Source organism: Tauraco erythrolophus, chromosome 8 (genome assembly GCF_009769465.1).
Source record: "Tauraco erythrolophus isolate bTauEry1 chromosome 8, bTauEry1.pri, whole genome shotgun sequence".
NCBI lineage: Eukaryota > Metazoa > Chordata > Aves > Musophagiformes > Musophagidae > Tauraco > Tauraco erythrolophus.
The window spans coordinates 15056018-15082755 of record NC_141472.1 but is presented as its reverse complement, the minus strand read 5'-3'; the positions used below and the strand labels follow the sequence as shown (position 1 = coordinate 15082755).

The window sequence follows — 26738 nt, the reverse complement described above, 5'->3', positions numbered from 1 at the left end:
CCATTTCCTCGCCTGCATCTTCTCCCATCCAGCTGGGGCAAGGCATAAAGAACTGATGTACGTATTGAAGTATAATTGGGTGCATGACAGTGTGAGCGTGTGGTCTCTGTACAGAGGGTTACACGTGATCAAGTTCTCTTCTCCTGCACGGCAGCGCACTGTAACTTGAGTTCCACTTTCATTTCACAGCACTTAGCTCAGATGACATCCATGCCAAGCTGACTGATATTTAGATATGTCTCTTCATGTGCAGGGCGAGGTGATCAGACCTGGAAAAACACCTGCAAAATAAAGCAAGTGGGAAATGAAATAAATACAGGATTTGGGAAAATGAGGGTCCTGCTCCTTGCTCCTTATGTACAGGAAGAGATATATGTCCAGGTTTAGAGACATTACTTAGATTATTCATAGATCGCCACCAAACCCCATGTGATTGACCTCCCTGACCACAGATGGCCAACTATCCTGGCTCTTCAGCAGCTAAACAGACTGCTCTTCTCCTTTCTCTATTCCGCTCCCTCCCCTTTCTTTCACCAAGTCAGACATCAGGGAAGAGTGCTCATCTATGCACCTGTAGTATAAAATCAAATGTTTAGTATAAGAGTGTGTGTGCATATAAAAAAATGAAATAAAACAAGTCAGTTTTGCTCAAGAACTCAGCAACATCAGTTCAAAAAACCATCAGCTTTCTCAAGTGCCCAGTACCTGCAACAAGCACTGAAGTACCATGCCAGTGTTGAAAGCTGAATTCTCATTTCTAACTTCAACATGGAAGGCAAGCTGGTTCAGAGTTTAGAGGCTGACAATCCGTCAGGCTACATAACTCTCCCTTTCTCTCTGCTGGGAATCTGGCTGGTAATATGTGGATGTTGATGAACACTATCTCCCTGAAGGATGTTGAGAGAAGATAAGGTATTATTCCTATTTAGTAAGAGTGAAAATTGAGAGATACAGAAGGCAAGGAAATTGTAAAACACACGAGAAGTGTGGTAAAAGCAGAGAAAAAATGCCAGGACTTCAGCTTTCAACTTCTGTTATTTATCCACAAAGCCATTTTTGTCTGTCTCTTAAGAAAACGTAACATTTTAACATTCTGAACATGTAGATGGATGCTGATGAGATGGACTTAGAGTAGCATCCCTAGAGAACTAGTTGAGTTTTAGGGCTGGTCTAAACACGCAGTTAATTGAGAATAAGGTAGGGCATGAATTTGAAATGAAGCATCTATTCTTCATTAACTCCCTCTCTAAAGGCTTATGACTGCCTTCTCCTGAAATGACTTAATCCACTTGAGAAGTGGGTTAAGATAGAATAAAATACACTCACTCCAGCAGAACAGCAACCCCACAAAGAGTTAATCAGGAATTACTATTCTAGAACTGCTGCCTCGTAGTAGACATGCTGCAGGGCACTCACAGCAGCCCAAATTCAGGCACTTCACACTACCAAGATACTGTCACATGATCAGGGGAATGAGTTCCCAGGAGGACAAGTGCTTTTCTTCCCTGTCATTCAATATATACCTCATTTTATCAAGACTGCCAGTAAACAAGATTTTTTTTTTTACTTCATACCCATTAGAACTGGGATCGAAAGCACCAACTCATTTCACACCCACCATCACAGTGTCATTAAAGATACGTATGGCACCAGAGAGCAAACCACAGGACAAGTGGGCAGTGGTTCAGGCTGCCTACCCCAATGCCCTAAAATGGAGTCTGATTGTCAGAGCGGCAGGACTCAGATGCTCTCAGAAATTAACCTTCTACTAGATACTTCAAGTTAAGCACTAAAACCAGAGAGGTTTCCAAGTTCCCTGCAAATCTTGGCTTGCCTTCTTTCCACCCTAAGCCATAAGACACTGGCCTATTTATTTTTACTAATAGCAAAAAACAACTATTATAAATATCACACAAAAGCCCATATATCTGTGGGTTTTGAGTAAACTGTTTTTGTAGGCTTTGAGGACAACATAAAAAGCTATTCCAGAAGTCACTTGTCTGGAATGTCTTTTCACTGCCCTACAGATTTAAAGTATAAAAGACCCACCACTACCAGTCTGAAGAATATCCAAATGGCTTATTGTGAGAATCTGGATAGCTCATACATGGGCACTGAATGTATTTCCAAAGAGCAGTAGTTGAGTATTTCGTATTTTTCAGAAAGAAGGTAAAAGAACAAATTGAACTACTAAGTAAAAAAAAGCCAAAAACCAAAGATAAAGAAACCCCCACTCAATCTAAAGGCAAACACCTAGAGTATAAACACCCTAAGCAGAGAAAGGCTGTGAAAGAGAAGAACTACAAAAACGAAGAGATTTTAAATAGTTAGGGGATTTTTTCTGTCTCACTGGCAGTATTCCCCTGCAGAAGCAAACTATCTACATCTACATGCAGATATGAGTGATTGAGAGGTGCATTTTTAAGACAAAGAAACTTCATTAGAAGGCGACTTTTGCAGGAAAAGATAGATACTCATCTTCATTGGATGAGCATAGCTCTGCTGAAGTCAGCTGTTCTCTATGGATTTGTAGCAGCTTACAAGGGGGTTAATACCTTCAGAGTGGCAAAAATTAAAAAGAAAGACTTCAAAATAGGATGGAGGCTGCATTCCTCCAAGCTCCTACATGAAGCACAGCGAGACAGATGCAAATCTGACAATGGACACTTGGCCCTCAACATAGCAGGCTCAGCACAGCTAGAATTTTCTAGCTCTGGGGTGCCAAAATACACCCTTGGGCCAACATCTCTCTCGTCAGTCTAAACTGAGAAAGCAGCACGCTCTGGCTACAAGGGCTGCCAAAACAAAACAACAGCTTGAGTGGCTGCCAAAAAGACATGCACCAGCTGGCACTTCAGTTTAGGACTAGTCGTAAGACCACCACCCAAGCACGGCTTTTCTTCTCCGATTGCCTCTACTATAGATGCGACCCAGGAAAAAGTATGCTGAGTCACAGCCCAGCAAGACCTGATAAAATTATGGATTCAATACACTACTTCACATCAATAACCACAGTATTAGCATCTAGTATATTTTTCAGCCCTAGAGTATTTTTATAGCTAATAAAATGGTACCATATTTGCTAATTTATAGCTAATAAAATGGTACAACACTAATTCTTCCCATTCTCCTGCTGACTAATTTGGTTAGTTCTATCTCTTGGTAAGGCTGGTAGACATTGACTTTCTACATTAAAACAGTCCCTAAAATTTTTGCAGCTAAATCACACTGTCAAAAAAGCTATTGATCAGTGGACACATTTTTTTTTCCTTCTGGATCTAGAGGCAGCAGTGGAAGTGGTTCCACAGGATAAGCTGTCAAGAGAACCTCCTTCTTCACAAATTAAGAAACAGTAGTTTTCTGGTCTCTAGTCCTCCCCTGTGAGGCAAGACCTTGCTCCACACCTCTGGCTCTACACCTCTTCCAGTTCCAGACCAGCTCTGCACATTGTGTGTGGGCCCATCACAGTCTTCCCCATCATCCCTGTCCTAGTCCAGCTCTTCCGAGAAAGGACAGCTTATGCTAAAGTGAGATACCCTAATTCTGAAAATCATGCAGTGATGTGTGATGCATAAATTCCCTGCTCCCAAACATGATTCTTTCCTTTCTCTTTTTGCTCTATCTCCTTAGCAACACAATACTGCTCGGCTCTGAAGCCTCTGCAGGAGAAAGAGGGAAGGTAACTACGATGAGAAAAGAATATATTGCTCAGCCATCTTTCTTACCAGCTGTGGATTCTCTACTGTGGGACATGTTCATTCCAGCTAAGCGTGCTCTTAGCTTGCTGTGAAAAGGAAACCATGTGTGCACGCGCATACACACAGATGAATATATACCACAATAGTTTGGCACTAAGTTGCTATCTCCTAAACACCTATTTATGCAGAACAAGCAAGTGCCCCTACCCTGTCATCCTCTTCCCCTTGGAGCGTGGAGGGCTTACACCATGTGAGGAACATAACCCTAGCCTGTATTTCTGAAAAGTGTAATTCCTGGGAATGAGAATAACCAGCATATCCCTGGTGTATGGAAGGCACTGCTTTCCACACCGCTTTAGCTGATTCTCCTTTCTCCCTTGCTGCCACCAAACCACACACCATTTGCAGTACATATGGTGTTACTCAAACCAGTGGTAGTTTGCCAGCTATAACTAACAATGTGATCTGCGGGCTGCATGGTGTTAGAGTAGGGCTGGGACAGCAGGAGAAGAGAATCACATCTTCTTTTTTGTTTTAAAATTTATCTGTACACAGAGGACATTAATACCCCTTTGATGTCGGAGACACAAACACATCTGAAAACAGCCTGGGAAGGGAATTGCAGCCAGATTGTGTGTGCAACATTCCCCTTCTTTGCTATTTGAATCACCACTTTGATGCTGTGATTGCCAAGGTACAGCCTTCACCTCTGAACAACAACTGGCATATGCTTAGTGCTACAGCAGTGTTGTTAAAAGTAGCTCCAAAAGGCTCCTTATAGTTTAGCAAGCTGGGATGTCTAAGGGAGTGACCACAACTCCTGTCAATAATGGTGGGTGCACTAAAAGGTAGCAGTTCAAATACAGAGAAACTCTTCTCCAGCTGGGAACCTGGGCTCAGGAAAGAGCGTCTTTAACATTAAAAGTCTGTCTAAATAACTATGGACAGATTTAGGCACATGTTTCAGTGCTTGCTTGAGGTGACGTCTGCAATAGGTGGTAGTAGGGAGATCTGTCAATGAGAAAAGAAGGAAAAATAGTGGTAGGCCAAAAGAAGAACAGGCGCCCTCACTCTACGAGCTTTCAACAACTGACTGGGAGAGTAAAGACAAATCTGTCTCCTGCCACCACACACAGATGGTATGTGCATCGATTTTAACAGTGCACAATCCTCAGCACTCTTAACTTATTAATAAATATTTTTCCTTTATCTACAGATTCAGCTGAAGAGCAGAAAATGCATTAGATGATTGCAGGAATATCTCTCTTGACTGCAGTGACTGAGTTGGCTGCCAAAGAAAAAACCTAGGTAGGAAGGGATATGAATACTTAACAAAGGGCTGAAAGAGACTGAGGAGTTGAAAATACTGATTGTACTTCTTTAGATCTCTGCTAAAATATTGCTTGTCCTGACACAGAAACCCTGGGGCTTTGTGTGTATGTGTGTGTGAGTGTATTTGTGAGGCCAGGATGGTTAGATTGCTCTTCAGAGGAAAGAAAAGAGAAAGGCGATGGCTTACATTTAAAACAGAGAACGTAACTGTTCTCCTTCACAGAGGTGCTTATAAAAAGCAGAACTCCAGAGGTCCCTACTTGGCTTATCCTGCCCCTCATTCTAAGCAAATCAAAAAATAATCCAGGGATCAAACAAAAAACAATCCAAGAGGAAGCTCTCCATGGGGGAAGGGGGACGGGAAGAGAGACAAGAGGCGAAGAGTACTTAAGGAGATGAAGCTCTTGGAAAGGCAGGATGTGAAAATGATCAAATTTCCTTCCCATAAAAGGATGGGGTCCCTTGTTTATGTCCCACACATCCTCCCTCCACGCATGTTCTCTGCTGGTCTGGTGTACCCAGAGGCTTCCTAGAGCCTTTATTGTATTACAAAATGTTTCCTTATCAGAGCACAGAACCTTAGTGCTGCATTAAAAAGATGGGTAATTTTCTTAGGCCTTTTTAAAAAATATATATAAATAGGATTAGCTGGATAACACGTTCAGATGCAAGCACATTATTTGATTACTCAATAGTGGATCCAGGTTTCACCCAGGGCACTGCCAGTCTCCAGCTGGGGGCTGCGAGGGGGAGAAGTGCTCATTGTTCGATCCTGTCAGTGCTGTCAAGAGTCATTACAGGGGTAATTGCTCTGCTCCACCCTAATTTCTTATCAGTTGGGACTGGGGATGGGGAGGAACGTTTTCTTTTGGTTTTGTTTCTAAATTCAAAGAACACAGCTTTCAAAAACGTTCAGCACCAAGCAAGGATGACCAGATTTTTCAGATGAGCTCATCATTCATTCAAGTAGCTAAAGCGGTGAGGACAGCAAAAGGAATTGGCAGCGAGCGGCAGCAGCCATGGCTCTTGCTGGGGGCTGCGGGGTGCTCAGCTCACCAGGAAAAACTGGCTCCTCATTTCTGAGTGCCCAGAGGAGGACTGTCGCATGACAGGCTCTTCAGGAACCCTGGCTCTGGGCACCTGTCAGGCTTTTAGATCTGGGCCTACACAGAATGAAGGTGCAGAGTATTTCCCACACCAAATACATGTCAAGGGTGACAACTGTAGGGAAAGATTCACTAATTAGCAGGAATGTGCAGAGATCACTGATCCAACACAAAACAATCCCATGAACTTGAATTGTAAGATGTGCCTAAATCACTCTTGTGCTTTTAAAAACAATGCCCTTTGCTGTCCTTTATTGACTCTCCCCTGTTACATCTGGGGAAGCATGGAGCCCCAGACTCAGCCGTAAGAGAAAACAGTGATCATACAGAGATTAAGTGCTTTTTTCCTACAGGTTTCCTATAGATGGAGGGCATTTGTGGCACAACAGCCAATTACGCTCCACATCCTCCCTGTCATACACCCATGTATTTGTGAGGCACATCAGTTTTGTGAGGCAGTGGTGCTTGGGGTAGTCCTTGAAGCTGAGCAAATAGAGGGAACTCTGCCTTTGTGAGAGCACCAGGCTCACAGGACCAGGAGACGGAAAGTGGTGGATATGCTTTGTCTAGAGGCCCATCACTGAAGAGGTCTAGGGCCCTCTGGATGTCTTCTCCTTTTTAAGGGTATTAACAAGAGCTGCCCTATAGACTGAATCCTGTGCCCACAACAGACACTGGCAGGTTTCAGTCAGACCTACACCTGTTCCCACATCTCTTTGTTCTGCAGGATGGGAACAGCTTAGGCTGCTTAGAAGTATTCCCCCTCTGCCAGCCCACCTGGCCACTGTGGCAGAGAGGACAAGGGCAGAGCGGAGGGTTCCTCCTTGGCCCGGCATCGAGGCAGTGGGACAGGAGGCCAGAAGGGGCCCGTGTGCTGGGAGCCAGGTCTCTTGCCCCGGGGAGCTGGTGGCTCCATGCCACTCACAAAGTCCACATGACACTCAAAAACCACACTAGGAGGCTGCATTACCTGTCACAATGGTTGCATTTAAAGGGCTTTGCACCCGTGTGCTTTCTGTAATGCCTCGTGAGCTCGTCACTCCGTGCAAAACGCCACTCGCACCCTTCCCACGAGCACTTGTAAGGCTTCTCACCTGCAGAGGGGAGGAGAGAACAGTCAGCGTGGCAGCAGGATTACTGAGCACTCAACTTGCAAACCCCGTGTCCTCCCACCTCGCCTCTGTCCCACTCGGGCATCTTAGGCTGTCACACAATTCATAGCCAAGTGTGGGATGGAAACAACTTGGGGCTTATGATGCATTGTACTGAGGATGGATCCAGCCCAAATTTTTACCGCTGCTAGAATTCTTGCATACTGTTATTTCCCATTTCTGACAAAACCAGCCAATTACTCTTCAAAGAAGCCCTCAGAATGTCTCCAAATGCCTGTCCTGCTGTGTGGCTTACACCTGATTTTCAGTCAGCTTTTCAGCTCACTCTGCCCTTGCCAGATTAATTATGGTGGTACCTGTGAGTGGCTGTATTAACACCTGAACACACTGCAGGTGTGCACCACTCCAGAGTGACCACCACCACTGCATTGCATGCTTTACCCCAGCTGCCATTTACCCCTCGCATGACCAGACTCACATCTGTTGCCCTCAAGCTTTCGTGCCCGCTGTCCCCTAGGACTGCACCTTCTATATTTGCTTCTGACAACAGAAACTGTTCCTTGGTAAAAGAAATTATGCATCAGGACAGTGAGTGTGAGAGGAGAAATGTTTTCTTCTTTAAATCAGCTGGTCCTTCAGGCTTTCTGCACTACACCTTGATCAGCTGTTATTCTGCTCCAAAATATTAACCATGCCACTGAAGGCAGTGAAATGGTGCAGTGATAAGGCAGGAGAGATTTCTGGTCTGCTATCTTCACGTTTATCTATCTTACAATGCAAACTAGTCTCTGTGGATCAAAGTCTGCCATGGTGTAACATCCATGGAGTCATTAACACCTTCTGATGAAGAATTTCAAGGTCTCACACCTCCACTTTTCTTATTCAGTGCATATGTATTCATGTGCATGGAAATTTATCCTCTCTCCCCAGAACAAATGCTCCAGTGCACCTCTTCCTATATAAACTCCATATTACTATTCCCCACGCAGTCAGCACCGTATGGATGCATTAGAAGGAGAGGGAGTTGAGATAAAATACACACAAGAAATCATTTTCACTACCATGCTTCTAAGACGGGAATTATTACCATAAAAGGGATTATTACCTATTTATTTGTTCTTAAAATTGCTGAGACGGTGATCTTAAAAAACCCGGCACTGACCAAACTGAAGTTGCAGTCTATGGCCTCTCTACGCCAGTCACGTGAAACAATCACTTGGCCACAGTAGACAAATTTCTTGGTGCAGAGATGCAGATTTCTATATTTAGCATGTCTATTGAGCAAGTGAAGGAGGGACGTCTGGTTACGGGAGACCTATGTATTTCAAGGTGACAAACTGGAGAGGCCAAAAGAGCAAGAAAAGTGAAGAGGGCAAGAGAATGACATCAAAATACACGGGGGAAAAGCTGTTCTCTGGTGAGTGAGTTTCTGTGGACTTCTTATTGCACAGGCAGCTTTGTTGCAGAGTGGTCATCCACCCCAGCGAGAACAGCAGAGTGGGCTGAGACGTTAACTGGAGTTGAGCCATTTTACTGGCCTCTGAGAAGTTTCTTTGGCTCAATAGTCAATTAAAGGATTCATCGGGGTGAAGCAATGAAGAGGGGGAAGGAGCTGGCAAGACTTTGCCAAAATATCCATTTGTCCTTTAGTCCCTGAATGCAGAAAGGCCAGCCTGGATGTCTCTGTTGTGTGCCGCAGTCCACCATGGGAAAATGCCCAACAGGACAATGGGCTGAGCCAACAATAACACCACCCCACTCAGATTGTGCCTGCCTGGTCGTCTCTGCAGACTTGCCTTTTGTTCTTTTTTTCTTTTAACAGGATTTCTTCAGGGAAAAAAAAAAAAAGGCAAGAAACTTCTTGTTAGTGAGCCAAGTGCTGGTGTCTTGTTTTTGGGCTGGTTACCCAATGTAATTCAAACACTGTCACCAGTGCTGGCCCCAGACACTAGAGCTGCAGTTGCAGTGCCCTCCCCTTTCCAGCCCTTGACATCCTACCTGGCATACTGCCTCTGCTCTCCCACTCCCAAAGAAGCCCTGGTCATGTCTATGACGGCACACCAGTTTTCTCTGAACAGTTCACGCATTATTGTTAAAAGCTGTCAGTAAACAAGCCTCGACGATAATTCAGCTTCCTCGGTTCTCTGACGCTCTCTAGTGCCTACCTTAGAGCAGAGACAGCAAGGCAGATCAACTGTTTGCTACACACGCCACAAAGCAAACGCAGGAGACGACTGCTCAGCCAAATCTGGCAGGTACAGCCAGTCTGACAGATACAGTCGCCTACAGAGCAGAAGGGTGAAGGAAAAACATCCTGGGCTTTCTGTGAAACAAGGGCTATTAGGACTGAAGCCGAGTTTGGCTTGTTAACATTTGTCAAAAGCTTTGAAAAGGTACAGTGCTATACATAGGTTACGAGAGACAGAAATGCCAAGCATGATTATTGGTAAAACCATGGGATGCCACGTATCTCTCTTACTTGCTGCAGGGGCTCCTCTCTCAAGTGTTCCTGGTCTGGCCTTGCACAGCCGTGAGCTGAGTTTTGTTTTCAGATGTTTTTCCTCTGTAACCCAAGCCCCGCTCCACAAAATGTCAGACAGTACCTCTTTGTGCTCCAGACAGCACGCTGGCATACAGTGCTCCGCGTGGCACAAGATAAATGCAAAGGAGCATGGTGACCTTTAAAGCCATGTCAGATGGCTCCTTGACCCAGAGACCTCAAAGAGGTTGGATTTCCTGCCCTCCTGCAGCTACTCAAAACCATGAGAGGGCAGGAGGCGAGAGATCTCCGAACCTCTGCATGTGAAGACTAAGAACAAACTGCTTCTTTAATGGCTGCTGTCACCTTACCCGAAGATGAAACGAAAGCACATCTTGCCAAGGTGCACATATGCAGAAAGCATGGGAATGGAGAAGGGGGGGGAGGGTCCTCCTACCTCACTACTGGCAATGGCAGGGAGAAGAAATGGGAAAGATCCTTTCCACGTGTCAGACTGCTCTTCTGTTGTTGCAGAGGATTAGCGAGAATAAAAAGATAGATGGTGAAATCTTCCTCTGCTGAAAGCAATGGCAAAACTCCCATTCACTTCTACAGGGCCAGGATCTCCCCCCTTTTAACAAATTAATTACGAGCTTCAAAATCCAATTAAAAATAGGAACATCACAGACTGAGTCACACTGACTTTTTTCAGGCTCTAATTCCTCAAAATTAATAACTGCACTCAAAACTCGTGCCTGCGAGCCACTCCCAGAAAGGAGGCTTTACTCCTTAACTCACCTTTACCCAACACAAGGATCTGTGCAGCGCTTAAACAAATCCGTAAATCCACATTTATACAAATGCACCCAACGGAGGAGCCAATGCACATCCGAAAAGAAGCCGATACCCTGATATGCAGCTGTTAAGTACTCAGCTGGCCAGTTCAGCTTTCACGTGTCCACGAACGCACCTGGGAAGGGCAGGCAGCCAGCAATGCAGACACACTTTCAGGCAGTGAATTCTGCAATTTTCTGAGAAAAGCACTAGTGTTAAAGCAATGTACCATATGCTTATGAAAAATCTCCTAGAACTGACCCAGAAGAGTGGCTTTCAGCTTTTTCTTCTTTTTGACCTGGGAGATGGAGACTGCTACCTAGTGATTTCGAGCTTACTGACCACACTCCAGGTTCCTTGGGCAGTATGTGCATCAGAGAGAAGTGCAGCGCAGCAAAGGCCTGTTGAATGAAACAGTGGGTATGCAGGAATGCAGGACCCAGCATCCACACCACCTGCATTTGAAGGATGTTATTCCTGGCTAGTCACAGCCTGGTCCTGTGGCCTGAACCCATCTGTAGGTGAAGCGTGCCAGCTGTGCACTTGCAGAGCACCTCCCAGACAGGCCATCCAAAATCACGTGTGCGCTCCGGCCAGAAGCAAAGCACAGTGAATGTGGGCAACCAGAAGACTCACTTCAAAACGGGACTCTTGATCACCAGAAAACACCCACATAGACACATCCTTAGCTGCCTGCTGAGGATCCCCAAGGAGCAGCCTGTGCATGCCTGCAAGTGCACAGAGTGCTGTGCTGAAAGCTACTGATCTAGAAGGACCTTATCATCACAAAACCTAGTGGTACAGAAATGCTATTAGCATTTCAGATACTCTTTTTAGGGTTTCAGTCCATTGTGACTCCATACTTCTGTGAAGCAGCCTCTCTTCACTGTAGCTCTGTCCTGCGGAAGAGGACAGAATATTTTCATCTTCCTGGAGCATATTATCATACTCTGAGACTGGGATACTTGGGGAATAGGATCTCTGTTCCCCTCCTGTCTATGGCACCTCACACAACCTAGTTGTTCTTCTAAAGGTACCTCCAAAGCACACCAGTAGAGTCTGGTCCTCCATCCTCTTTATTTCATTCAGCCTGGTCTAATCTGGACCTCCGGTAAACAGAGGACAAAGACCTTTGTGAATTTATGGGAAACACGCAGTAGTCAAGCTAGAATTTATGAGTCATAACAAAAATCCATCAGACTTTGGCAGCGCTGAAATTGGGTCACTATTCCTTTCCTGACGAAGACAAATGCAAGACTCTAAATATTAGGCATCTAGTTACAAAAATAAACAAATGATTGGTATAGCTTTCTCATGAAAGCCAAAATTCATCATTTGAAAATATGAAAGAGCCAAGCACACAATCTCAGCAACACTACCATCGTAAAGACACACCAGGTTCCCAGCAAAACATGATTGATATAGCTGGACTGGGTCTATGATGGAGACACCACACTGGTCTTTGGGACTTCCCTCTCCATTTTCTAGCCTCAGGCAGTCTTGGCAAGTTTCATCTCATGCGACTTTACATACTGAAAGCCATCATCTGAAATAGCCACCTATGGATCTTTTTCAAGTTAATGGAGAGGCAAAGGCATGTGCGGAGTGTGACGCATCAGACTTCATTCAGACTGGAACTGGAGGTGAATTTCTCTCCTTTGATGGTATAGGGGCCCTAGCTCAACTGCAGGCTGTGTATTTGAGAGCTGTGTATTTGCTCTCCAGGCACAAAACAGAGAACATTGGGTTTTCTCTCCAACGCATACTTAGATCTTAAACCCTCTACAAGCCTTCATAGTAAATATTCCTCATAAAAAACAGCGGTGGGGATGTTGCCTCTTCTCAAAATCCAAAGACCCCCTTGCCATCCACATCCCACAGGCACTCTCTAGGTCCCAGGGATATCTATTTTGTACGAGGAGTGGCTGTGGCTGTTCCAACAGAGCGTGATCACTAGAAACATTAGGTTATGGGATGCAGAGGTACAAAACCGAGATCAGCTGAGGACGCTGTCATGACCACAAAACTACAGCACACAATGGACGCTGAGCATATTCTATTTTAAGATGTATAATCTTAACATATATTTGCAGTACTTATTGCCAACCCCAAGGGTTAAATGTCATGAGCCCAGTCTCCCATAGAAATAATGAGATTTTAAAGAAGAAAACAGTAATATTTAGAGATCATTTGCCTTCTGCTTTGCAGATAACCTAGGGCCATGATTTTAAACTTCTCTTTGCAGCCCAGCAGTCTAGAAACCTTATTTTGAAATATAGAGAAAGGGGTTTGCTCTCTGTTCCCTGGATTTCAAGAGCGGGGACTTTAAGAAGAAACCTTCCAGATTTCGGGATGTGCACGATAAGGTCACATGAGCTGGCAATGCTGCGGGCTGAAATCCTGGCTCCATCAAAGTAATTGGAAAAATGCCCATTAAGGCTTCAGTTTCACTCTGTATCTTCACAAAATTAAAAGTAAACAAAGATATTATGATTACCCATCCATATCTATTTCCTTATCCCTCCCCCATCCCCCACCTTAAACACCACAGCACAAACATATGTTGATTACAGTGCACTTATAAAACAATCAAGTAGTTTAAGCCCCCCCTACCCCCCCAATCCCCGGCAATGAACTTCAGTAAGACAGACCAACCCTAGGAAGTACAGTGGAGAATCACAGTTAAAATCCTTGCTGGTATCTCTCAGTGCTAAAGTGTGGTACAGTAACAGGACTCCTTTTGTCAGTATGACTGATTTAGCCAAAAATGCTTAAAGAAACTGAGGGAAAAAACTCAAATCCTGTCTGTATGCACATTTTGAAGGCTATTCAAATAAGACATTTGTTGTACTATGTTTCAAGAGCTCCTTAATATCATGTTACGCAACTACACAGAACTAGCATGCAAAAGTGTCCTTAAGAAGAAAACAGAAACACCCTCTGAAAAACCGCCATGTGTTCTAATCAATCGTGAATTATTTACATACAGTTTCAGGGTCAAAAAAAAAGTTTTATGAAAGAAACACAAAACATTTCCTTCCCTTTTAAAATCTGTGATTTAAAAACTCTTCAAAATGAAACTAGTTCTAAAAGCCCCAATGTCTAAAAATGTGTATTGAAAGACAGATTTAGCTACACTTGCTCTAAGACTGGTGCTCCTGGAGAACCAGATGAACTGCAATTACAACTGAAAAAGGAACTAAATCCAAGATTTCTCGCCTGGATTTCTCCCATAAAGAAGCTCTGGGGGTCTGAGCTGTGCAAAGAAATGTGTGAATAATCAAATAGTCCCACTGGCTTTTTAAAGAGTGGTTTAATAACTTTCCTCGCCACCCCTTCTCAAAAATCCTTTTGGATCTGCTGTTCCCAGGCTGCTGACTGGGACCGTGCCGTTGCAGCGAGCAGCCGTGTCACTTTGAGACGACCCAAGGCATCATTCAGAGGCTGGTGCCCACAGGGATATCGTCAGTGCAGACACAAGTTGCTCAGAAATGCCAGATGCCAGTGGGGTTTTCAGTGAGAGGCAGCCCCCCAGATCGCCTTGCAGAGAAACGCCAGGCAGGCATTTGTATTTGCTTTGCATTTTATTACGGAAGCCTGCCACAGCACAATGGGATGCCTAATGTGGAACATCACATTAACAATATTTTATATTTATGTAGCACTCTTCATCTCCAAGGGTCCCTGAGAGCTTTACAAGCTACATACATGGCATACCAATGAAGCCAAGCCATAATTCTTCTAATTAGCTGAACATCAGCATGCAGCACATGGCACAACAGAAAATGTTACTGGTCACTCCTCCTATGGCAAGAGCTACGTGATATTTACTAGAAGGATGTTGCAGGAAGGACATTCAATTTTAAGGACTCGTGAAAGAATGCAATCTCCTAACCAGGCAAGTCTCCTTAACACCAGTGCTTGTCCTTCCTCATTACATACGTGCACTTTGTCAAATATGAGACACAGAAGAGGAGCAGCCCAAGACCTGCTGCTTGTTAAATATCCTCACTTTCACACTAGATTCAGCAAGTTACCATCACATAGCTCAGGCAGCTGCTCTGCTGGTGAGGTTACAGAAAAGCCAGTGAGCAGCTGCAGTTCAGTGCACAACATCATCACCCTCTTTTTAAGATTAATAAGTTTATTTCTTTAGCAAAAAGGAAAGAGCAGGCAATTTAGTACACACATCCTCTGGAGATCAATGCTAACATCTAAGCGTATGTGCGTGCAACCATCAACCAGTAAAACTAATTACGAAAATCAATTTCAGATACTTTTCTGAGCCTTTCATTTCTCAATATACTCCTAATTGATTTTTGTTGGAGAATAGAAAGCCTAATTATTATTTTTATTATTACAAAGGAATGCGGGGGTGGGGGGGGGGGGGCAGTGGTCAGTGCTTAAGTGGCTCACCAATGCTTTCTACCCAAAAAAAGAGAAAAAGGGAAAAAAAAGGCATTTTATTCACAGTTTTGCCACCTGCTGGAAAGATGGAAAAGCCTTTGAAAGGGTGACAAAGCACAAGAGAAAAGCTGGCAGGAGACAGCACAGGGCAGAAGAGGAATGTGACAGGATTGTGAAATACACAATGTGAGAAGGTTGTACCTATTTTAGATGGGCAGGGATGATCAAGTGTAAAAGCAGTACATTTCCATGAACGATATACAGCTCCTTTCACCCAAAAAGGTCAGCAGTGCCCTCATAGAGAGATGGCTTGATCATGTCTACATTAGAGACGGGGGAAAAGAGGTTAAGAACAGACCCAATGTCCTAATCGGTCTTTCTGCAAACTTCAAAGCTCCAGATAGTCCCTACGGGCCTTGCCAAAGCTTGTCTACCGAGCCAGCAGCAGTCTTCAGCACGTAGCCATTCAGGACGCGAAAAGAAATGAATTTTTTCAGCATTAGGTCTTACACACACACAAGCACCTACCACACATCCACAAAGCCCGCTTGCCTAGCTGAAAAGCAGAGAAAGCAGAGCGTGTAGTAATGTTCAAAGAAATGGAAATTTTCCATTTTCTACTCTACTTCAGAGGACGCGTTTCATGAATGCCTGTTGCCATACACACTGAGCACAAGAAGGCGGGGAGGAACGCCGCGCTTTCCTGGGTCTACGCAAGACTCCCATGGAGAGCGATTAAAGCCTTCAAACACCGCTCCCCTTTCAGACCCCTTCTCTGCAGCTCCCCTCCGAAGGAAGCTCCCGGCTGGCGGTGAGCAGGGCTGGGGGACGGGTGTCGGCACAGCCCGGGCACACAACCCGAGCTTCTGCCCCATTAATTGCTGGCACATCCTCCCGCAGCCCGGGCCCTGGGGACAGCAGCAGAGCAGCAGGCCCGGGCGGGCACCCGGCAGCAACACCAGCAGCAAAACTACCCAATTAAGCCTCCAGAATAAGTGAGTGGGGGGGGAGGAAAATTTAAAAAAAAAAAAAAGAAAAGAAAAAACTAAGGATGGAGTTGCTTGGCAACGGGAGGGCAGAAGCAGCTGTGCAGCAGGTCGGGCTGGTACCCAGGCGGCGGGCTGGCCCATTAGCACCCTCATCTGCACGCATTTCATGCCGGGGTCTCCTAGTAACAGCCTGTGCACGCCGGGCTGTTGCACGCTTCCCTCCTCTCCTCCTGTTTCTCCCCATCATGCAAGGCATCGCTGTTTGCCCTAATTACAATTCTCCGCTGCTTCAAGCTGACATTACTTTGGTCCGAGAAGTGGCAAGACTTTAAAAAAAATCTCCTCTAATAAAGGCCTTTTAGTTCAGATTCAGTGGAGCTCTGTGAGCTCAAAGATGCAAGGCCAAGGTGTAGCAGCGGCAGAAGGAACAGAGAAAAAGGAGAAAAATTCAGCGGTTCACTAGGTCAGATTTTTCCAGGACCCTGAAATGTATTTTTTCCCTAGTTTTTTTGTAGTTATCCTGGACAGTGAACAATGAAGACAGCCTTTATGAGACAGGTGCATATTTACATAATCCGGAGCAGCGGTATCAAAGAAGTGCTCTTTGGACATCTGCATTTTAGCCAAGAGTTTCTGAGAAATCTAGGCAAATTGAGAAACATCTATCAAGGACTAGAACTGATGAGAAAAACCTAAGAGGAATAGGACAGCCCCTTTTCCAAGTGCTAACGTTTCAATGGTTTTGCTCCATATTTTTGATAATTGAATGTGGTTTTTGCTTATTACAGTGCTTTTTACTATACAGTGCTGATATTTTCACCATTACATGTCACCTCAGTTTCTCCCTTTTGCCGCTGAAAAATCAAAGAAAGATGACGAAAAAGATGCATACTGGCCAGAGACAGCACAGGAATAAAACACAAGGGGAAAATAAAAACAACATTCTTTTCTGTGTCTCAGTTTTATAACAACAGAAAGAAACACGGAAGAAGATTCAGGGCGCTTTATTCATTCAGATACTGGCTTTAATTTGGGAGTGGAGGTGGAAGGGAAGCTCTGTGCTCGGGCTTAAAAAATACACAGGCAAGTTCTCCCCAGTGCAGGCTGCCCTGGTGTCAGGGCAGGGCACCTACATGGTGGCAGGAGCGTGACGTTTCTGAGGGAGATCCCGTCCGCCCTGGTGCTTTCTCCCTCTCTCGGGGCTGGAGGTGTGCAGGCTGTGCCCGGAGGTGCGGGAGCTCAGCACTGCTTCACACTGAGCGGGGCTTGGTAGAAAGGTCTTGGGACCACTGCTGGGCAAACCCTGGAGAACCAAGCAGCCTGGTCTCAAGAGCACAACGCAGTGAGTAAGATAATTAATTATACTGTCTAAGAAGTCTCCTCATCTGGATTTTGGAAGAGGCACAGATGATCACTGTCCTTAGCTCTAAGGGAGGTACAAGCACCCAGCTGGAAACCACCCAGGTCGTTCATGCTGCCAGAGAGTGTAACTAAAGGAGGACACAAATGTACTACGAAATTACATTGCTAGGTGACGCTGCATCTTCAGGGGAAAAAAAATTTAAAAAGTAAAGAGGTTTTCTGTATGAAACACATTTCCTAACGTTCAAAGCCAAACAAAGCCCAGGAAAGAATCACCTTCGAGATTCTTGGTTTTGCAAAGAAGTAGTGATAAAATTGTATCACACGTACCACACTCATATTAAAGTCAGTTTACAACAGATCATAGCTTAGTCCAGTCAAGTTAATTTCTACCAGATGTTCACAGACAAAAGTCTTCTACTCAAAGACTATTTCCATGATATAAGCCAAGTTTTCAGCTACACTTGTTACACTGAGGACAGCTCGTTTTCTCCTGCTCCTCCCAACACACTCTTTTTCTCCTAAAAAACAAGTATTTTTCCTCCAACTTCTAAAATAACAAACAGTAACCACACTGGAGAAAGATCGAATGTGGAAAATTTCACTCGGAAGAAGGAAAAGCTTTGCAACGCTACAGGTGACCAACACAAAAACGTCCAAATGGAAGTTTATGCACAATTAACCATAATACAGTTCTATTGCAGTTGCATATTGAACAAAAGTACATGCAGATATGCATGCCTGTATTTTTATAACATTCATTTCCAAGAACTAATACAAGCTTCCAGTGCACTAATGATCACTTATGGTCATCATAAAAGCTAGAATGACATTGCAAAATTGTCCAACTAATCTATTAAGTTCTCTCTGATGGTGGTAAGAGTCCAGACGTATAGGAGGAAGGAATAAATCCCTGCTAAGCTTCTGAATGTGCACCGCCCATACAGTGAGGACGCTTTTCTTTCAGAACTCAGCTGGGGATCCGCTTTTATCTTGGAACACATGCTTGTCATCGTTGGCTTAGCTAGCACGCCTGCAAGTGTTTTTTCAGCATTCAGTTTTTGCAGCCCCAGCTCTCAGTCCCAGGCTTTGAAGGCAGACACCTTCAGGAGCAAATCTGCCCAACGCAACGTGTGGGTGCCTATCTACAAATGGGACTGCTGGATTGTGAACTGGCCCACACATCTTTTCAAGCTTTTAATTCTTAGCAAGCCTTCTTATTACGTATGAAGCTGACCTATGGACAAGATTTTGGTTCTGCAGTGACACAAAGGTTTTGGACACTCTCAGAGAACTGTGAATAAAGCACGTCCCACGCAGTACTTTGCTCTCCCTTTTCCAAAATGACTGCACTAGTCTTTAAACTGCCCTCACTTGATGTCCTTGTCTCTCATTCATTTCACTCTACTGCCGCACGTTACCTTTCCCTGCTTGACATGTGGTAACCAACTGGCTTTTGAGAGTGGTGTAGACAGCTGTTTTCTGAAGACACAAATAAATGTTCTCCTAAAGTCCAGCAAAACAGAAAGAGGCAATTTTATTCATGAAATCCACCCTGCATTCTCTGCATCATAAGCTTGCCCTTCAACTAACTTTAAGTACATTTCTTCAGCCATTATTCCGTGGGCTATGCAGGCCTGGCTGGTCTCCCTACCCAGTTGGTCTGTGCCGTATGGTGGGGACCCACCTATGCCATGGTGCTGTGGTTTTATTTGGCACTCCATCACTTCAGGCCTTCTCAGCCAGCAAACCCGCCTTAGCCTAACACAGCATCTCTGAGCACATATCTCTGATTCAGGCCTGGTGTGACCTCAAATACTTCCGAAGTGCCAGTGCTTTGGACAACATGAACAAGAAAATCATAGAATCATAGAATGGTTTGGGTTGGAAGGGACCTCAAGATCATCTAATTCCAACCCCCATGGCTTCTCATTGTTAACCTCTCATTTGCATCCACTGTGGGACAGCAGCAACACAAAGGGAAATCGGCAGAAGACAAGTTGACAGTTTTTCCTTCGAGTCATTCTCTGTAATTCCTATCATTTGTCCCCCTTGCTGGATGCCTCACAGGGGCTCAGAGGTGGGACCGGTTGTAAAGAAAACTCTAGATGACAAACTAGAGATGGCTCCTCTGTGCCTTACCAAGGCAGCTCTGCCGTAACACTTGGAGGTGCCTGCACTGTGCCTCCTGCAGCTGCTGAACAGACAGCAAACGTCACGTCACTTTCTAGGTCTCTCTGTGCCAAAAATCATCTCACATGGCAAACACAACTATCATGGTTTGAAGTGGGGGGGAGGTCCAGGTGGCAGAAGCTGCCCATTCAGACTGGACTCCCATCCCCCCTCGGGGCCTGAGCCAATCGGTGCCTCTGCGAATTGCCCTATTTACGTCGGGACAAAGGAACTGGAAAGGTGTGTGCCTTTGCCCAGGAGCAAGGAGAAGGGAGGGGGGCACGGCCCCTGTTCCCCGGTGCCCGGCCGGGCCGGTGGCCGGGGCCAGGCCAGCGCCCGCCCCATCGAGGATGGCCCCGACGGAGCCACTTGGGGAACTCGGGGAGAGCCCCGCTGCCGGGTTGCCACCGGGCCGCGTTCACCCAGCAAGACTGAGATCTGAGAAACGGTCACCCAGAGGACAGGTCAGTGAAGATGGAATGGGACACGGTGTGCCACAGCTGAGTCCCCTTGCAAGCGGCCCCTTTGCAACCAGTCCTCAGTGGAGCAAGCAGAGACCCACTCGCAGCCCGTGGAGGACCCACATGAGAAGAGATTGCCAGAGCCTGAGCCGGTACGCATCTAGAGTCCGTGGGATGACCCCCGCTGAGGGGAGGTGTTTTGTTAAAGGAGATGCCTGAGCCTGAGACTATTGTGAATCATGGGCACAGGTCGAGGCGACTTTACGCATCTAAGTCTGTACGGAGGCCATTTAAGGTCGATATGACAACCCACGCCAGAGCGCATTTAAAGTCTGTTATGATGACCCACGCCAGAGCGCGTGGCTACAACTCCTTGCACGTCCAGGACTGGTATAAGCCCACACTTGGGCAATATCTGATGGAGTAAGGATTGCCTCCCAGCTGGTAGAACTCACGCTTTCCATGAGTAGGGGATCCACTGGAGAAGGGACAATGGGTAAGGACTCCTTCTCCCTTTAAGAGAAGCAGCAGTAACAACAGGAATAAACTGACCTGCACTCCCCCCTTCCCTGCCCCCTGCACGTGGGGGGAGGAGGTAGAGCTGGGAAGAAAAGCAAAGGGGGGGAATTGGTGTGGTTTTAAGTTCTGGCCTTGTTTTCTTGTTATCCCTCAAGTAATCGTTTTTGTTTGCTTTTCTCTTTGTAGGTAGCTGTTAATAAACTGTTTTGCTTTAAGAAAACAGCCTCTTTTGCCCGGGACCGTGGTTGGTGGGTGCTCCTCTGTTCCTGTCTCGACCCTCAGCTCTTTTATTATATTTTTCTCCTATCCATTTTACTGGAGTGGGAGAGCTGCATGGGGTTTAGTTGCCTGATCGGCCTAACCCACGACACAAACAAACAAACAAACACCTATTTACATTTTCAAACCCAAACAGTAAGACTGTCCTGTGCTATTGATTTGGCAAATGATGGAGCAGAAACACGGGACTGGGAATTCAGGTATTGGCAACTAAGCAATGAATGAACATCGCCGGTGTTTTAAATGGCAAGGGCTGCTTTTGGCAGGGCTCATCCTCCTGCTGCCTGGGAGGTTCACAAAGCTCGTTTCCTCAGCCTGAGCTCTCACCGTAATAATGAACTGAGGCTCTGGCCCTCCACAGTGAAATCACAACACTCCCCTCCAAACTTGCCAAATGGCTAAAAGGCTTCAAAACCAGAAAGTTTTTAAGAGCTCATGATCAGGTTGGGCTTATTTTAATCAACTTTGGTAAACTCTTGTTCCGTTTTTAGCCAAAAGACGTCAAACCAACCCAACCCGACAACAAAAAACATCTTTCCAATTTGGCAATGCAACTGTACCCCAAAACAAATCCAGCCCTGAATGAAGGTCTTCCCACACACTCCTCCTCCCTCAATTCCCTTGCTCTCTTTTCCAGTGGCAAATTCACCTGTTGTTTCAGCTACTGCCACTGGAGCTTCAGCATGTCCCCTTGCCAGGCTGCAGCCCTGCACACAGAGCTGGGGACTCTCTATGAATCATAGAATCATAGAATGGTTAGGGCTGGAAGGGACCTTCAAAGGTCATCTAGTCCAACCCCCCTGCAAGGAACAGGGATATCTCCAACTAGATCAGGTTGCTCAGGGCCTCGTCCAACCTGGCCTTGAACGTCTCCAGGGATGGAGCATCCACCACCTCTCTGGGCAACCTGTTCCAGTAAGGAAGCTGCGGAACTCTGTACAACAAAAAATCTTGGGCTTTGGCTTTCATTTCTCCTATGCTACTTACACTGTTCTCCTAAATGCTTTTCCCTAAGTCATTATTCCAAATCTTGCATCCTGCAGAATTGGTGCTGTGCTTGGCTATTTGCTTTTTCTTTCTCTTCATTGGCTTTCTGCTCATGGGTGCTGCCACACTAACAAAATATGGCAATGCAGCTTCCCATTCATGTGGTATCACGGATACAGATAGTCTTATTTTCTCTATTATCCCTTTACTTTGTATTAATTTTCTTTATGTATCATCCAGCTTACCCTCCTCAATTTTGTATTTTCTGATCATTTCCAAATTCTGGACGTTTCCTCTTCTATCTCCAACCCTTTGGGAAAGCTCTTGTTCTCTGCTGTTTTAAATCCCATCTCAAACCTTCCTGTTCATTAATGCTCCTTCTAATACCCTTGTGTCTTTCGTCTTTTTCTTGCAAACGTAGTAATCTGTTTTCCTGCAGGGTGGATTTGTTTGTTTTAGTTACTCTCACCCAGCACTTTAGGTCAAATAACTATATAATTTAAAATAAGATGTCCTGACAATGTGAAACAAACTCCACTCGAATAAGTGTTATCTTAAGATCGCATGTAGCCTTGTAACATCTATTTACATGGGTATTTCCCACTTGTTTTAGGCTTTAGAAACCTAATTATAGATGTAAGGTGCCCAACTGCTGTTTCTCAGACTTGAGCTTAACTTGTATCAGATCCTGGTTTTAGATGCATAAAGGGAAAACCCCGAAACCTTCTGAAACTCATAAAACACAAACCCCAGCAGAAACTCCCCAGGGGTCATTTTTTATCACTATCCTAATCTTAAGGATTTCCTGGCCAGTTTATATATCTCTGGCCAGAATGCGCCCACGCCATCTCATACCTTCCCCTATACATTATGGCACAGAAGGCTGAGATGAATGGTTTTGTCAGGAGATAGAAATCTCCTCCAGGGGTGTTTGATCCGGGAGACACAGCAACATCCCATGACTAATCTTTCCATAGGTCACAGGCCCACTCACCCTTAGACTTCTTCACATCCAGACACTCACCAGCAATATCCTGTTTTCTAATTTAGGAAGTACTGATGACTATACATGGTTTTTGGCTCATTCTAATTCCTTCCCTCACCACTCTCCATTACATTGGCAATTCATCTCCATGCATGTGTGAAGCCTGGATGAAAATTTCTGTCTCTCAAAAGGGACAAATGTCACCGTTTGCACTGACGTTTGCTCCATGAATAAGTGAGAGAGAATGTGCGAGGGGTGGATTACTGTGCCAGTCCTGGTGGTTCCTTTAGATGCTTTTATCTCATCCTCACATTGGCAGCATGGTCTTTCCAAACCTACAGCTCATCTTTTCCTCCTCTTTATAGGCCCAGCCACTATTTCTCCCGAGTGGCTTCTTTGCTGCCCTCTGACCGTCACTCCACCACTGCTTTTAGCTCCTTCACACACCCTTTGCTTTAGATGCCCCAGCTTACTTTGAATTCAGCTAAATATTTTCATTTCCCTTCCATCCGGATAATGTTTTTTCCTTTCCCTTCCAGATTAAATTCTCTCCCACACAGATGATTGTTTTTCCCTCTTCAAAGGTCATCCAGAAGGTGGTTTCCTAACCAGTTCAACCATGGATGGGCCTTACAGCGCTGTCCTGATTCTCTTATGGATGAGATGCGGGAGAGTAACAAGACAAGCTTGTACAGCATCAGTGCAACGTAGGTCTGATTCTTTCTGGGCTCCCTGGCAAAGTAAAGCCCTAAGAGAAGATTGGCTCCAATCTAGCAAGCTGCTATCAGTCTGTGTTGCCTCCAGCCAGCCTGCCTCATCAGGCAGCAGCAAGGAACACCAGCCAGTGTCTGTTTGGTCAGTCTTACATACGAATGAAAGGAATGCAACCTCCTCCCGCCGCCTTCCACCCCCTGGCTCCCCAGCCCAGGGTTTTCTTGTTTTCAGGCACTGCAGTAACTCCCTTTGATCCAGCAAGTGGACTTTGCACGTGCAAGTTGGGTGACCAGCCCACATCTGCCTCCCTGCCTGTGAACCCCCACACTGAGAGCTCTTTGTCTGCCAGGGCACTCACACCCCTTTACGCAGAGCCCACACTGGCAGACTGTTCCTGCATGACATACTAACAAGCCACCAGCCAAAGGAAAATATCTTGCAATCATTTCAGACCCTCTGGCTCAGCCACTGACTGCGCCAAGTGGCTACTAGCCATTGGCACTGCTGGGTGCATTCGCAACCCACAGCACACTCAGTTCACAGTGTGAAAAAAACAAAGCACTGATGGAGAAAAGGGCTCCTTGTCCTTAGCCCTGAAGGCGTCCATGGGAAAGGAGGTAGCCCTGCCATTTATAATTCAGTCCCAAATTTCCATAGCTATTCCTCTCTGTCCCTCTCCTTTACTGGAGGCAGGAGCTCCCTGCGGGGAAACTCCACTGCAGAGGTCAGCATGAACAGATTTAATGTCTCGATTGTACCAGCTCTGATTTAAGGCATCCAACAATCAGTGATATTTAAGGGAACAGAGCACTTAAGCAGAATGAAGGGGTGTGAATGACTTTGTGCTTTGGACTCGAAAAAGCTAGTTAGATAAGCCTCCCCTTGGTTCACTCAGGTTGCTCCCAAGATTTAAATGTTCAAAGGCGTTTTAGACAATCTGCTTTCCATGGAGAAAAATGGGAGCCAGGTGCCTAGCTGCTCCCAGGTTCTGCATCAAAGACGTATTTTAACAACAAGGGTGCCTCCAGTCCTCATCGCAAAATGAAACCATGTTTTCTACACAGCCATGCACAGCTAGGACGTGGTTGGGTGCAGGTGGTTATACAGCTGCAAAGACAGGAGAGCTCCTCATCCAGGTTTGTATTCTTCTTGTCTTTTGCCTTTCTGCTTTCCTAACAACCTATGGTATCTGCTTAGGACTTGGTGGATGGAAACAGGAACGCTCCCATAAACTAGTAAATGGTTTAGGGGTTGGTTAAACCACTGACAGCTTAACTGGCAAGAGCAGAGGGATAGCTGAACCCATGAGGTGAGGTGCTCGGAATGGGAGGTGTGGGGCACTTCACTCGGGCAGCTGCAGTCTCATCATCTGATACAGGTCTTCCCCCATCTCTCAGCTAAGGTGGACTTACCTTTCTTACCATGTGAGCACTGCTGTGGATGGGCAGACACGTGCACATCAATAGCACTAGGAACAGTCTAGGGCTATTCAACAGGAGTACCACAGGGCCAGTGAGAAATGCTTCTCGACACGGATTAATTGTAAAACGTAAGATTTTCACACACTGATGCTACTGAGGGAAAGGTTTTGACCTCAGATACAAAATTCAACCAGACCTAAGGCTGGGTTCAAAAGCATGAAAAATCTGTCAAGATTTTGACTCCGAAGGGTGAAGGTGTTGAAAGAGTGAAAGTGGTTTTTGCAAATGCTCTTTTAGGACTTCTTGTCCACATCCCCATCTACTGGGCAACAAAACAAGAAAAATTCCACAAGTTGACCCTTTCTAGGCGATTGTGTCATATTCCTGGCTAACTTCAGGAAGAGCCATGCAAGATCCACCACTTCCAGCTCGAGAAGGAACGCAGGGGTCACATCAGAACAGACAAGACCACTGTGTAAACGGCTCTCAGGCTCTGCATTTGTGCCTTCACAGAAGTCCTGCTGCCCACTGGAAGGCCTTGGCTGGGATGTCCCCCTGGACAGCCCCCGTGGGGACCAACCTCAGAGCGGCACTGGTGCTACAAGAAGCCTCCTGACCACGTTGCTGGAGATTTTAAAATGACCTGCACTACTTTCACTGGCTTTCAAAGCACTGGATCACAAGTGAGGTCACTCCTGGCACAGTGGCTATCCCCAGTAAAGCTCCAGAAAACCCATATAAAAAGATCAAAACCAATGCCTTTTATGTCTTAATATGATTTATACTTCAGACCATGTAACTTTTACGGGGCTGCCTAGTATTTGATGGATGCAGCTCTCTTAACAACTCACACATTTGTTTGATTTACTGCACTGGTCCAACATGTTATTTTCTACCTTGCAAGAACCAACCTTGCTTCTAGGAATCTGCCTGCATGATAAGATCGTGAATTAAATGTGCAGTTATCGTAAGAGACCACCATTTTACAGTAAAATTGAGAAAACTGATTACAAGCAATCCCTCTGGAAACAAGAATAATCACATGATAAGACAGTGCTAATGGGAATTTATCATCTCTCATCACATGTGAAGCTTAGAACAAAGCAGCAACGCGAGCGAACTGCACAGCTATTATGCCAATGAATACCAGCCGAAAAGCTACTGGGGACTATGAACAAATGACAGGAGAGTGGGGATTCTGAACAGCCAACCTAAGCCAATTTGGTATGCTTCAAGAAGCTTACACAGTGGAGCTTATATGCAACATTAGTAAATACTACCCAAAATAACAGCCTGATATCTTTCCATACATCCGATTCCCTTTCTACCTACGCTACTCCATTCAAACTCCATGTCATTCCTTCATTTGTTCTCACTGTATTTTATCACCAGAGAAGTCCAAGATTGTATCTGAAGGGTACATGCATCTGTGTACCTACATGTCTGCATCTACACACATGCTCTCTCACGCACGCATTACTCCTAAACTGCGTATCTCAGATCTGAAATACATTTTTCTCTTTCCCCCATACAAAAGGCAACAAAAACCTACCCACACTATTTTCTATTTGAAGCAATTAACACTTAACTGAAATTAAAGTTGTCTTGGGGAACTGAGTGTCGAAACCCAAACTGGCATGCCCACAGCTTTAACATGAATGATACATGTACATTCCGTCGGTATCCTAAAATTACTCTGCATCAAGCCCCACAAAACATATGAACCCCCAACAGAGATGGTGAACTCCTCCATTCTATGAATAATGGGTATATTTGCTGGCCTACCATATGTTTCCACTGCCCTGTTTCATAGATAGAAGCTTGGACTTTCAGAAGATATTTGTTCTATTTTCTAAACGAGAATAAAAGGAGATCGTTATG

General features: G+C 45.3%; 1 protein-coding gene across 1 annotated transcript in view; it reads right to left on the bottom strand.

Annotated features, from left to right (window-relative positions):
* Positions 1–223: 223 nt before the first annotated feature.
* Positions 224–26738, bottom strand: part of KLF7 (KLF transcription factor 7) — a 57375-nt gene continuing 30860 nt past the window's right edge. The window contains 2 exon segments of the mRNA XM_086615873.1: positions 224–281; positions 7107–7230. Of these exon segments, the coding sequence (XP_086471999.1) occupies positions 230–281; positions 7107–7230 (176 nt within the window). The 3' untranslated portion in view covers positions 224–229.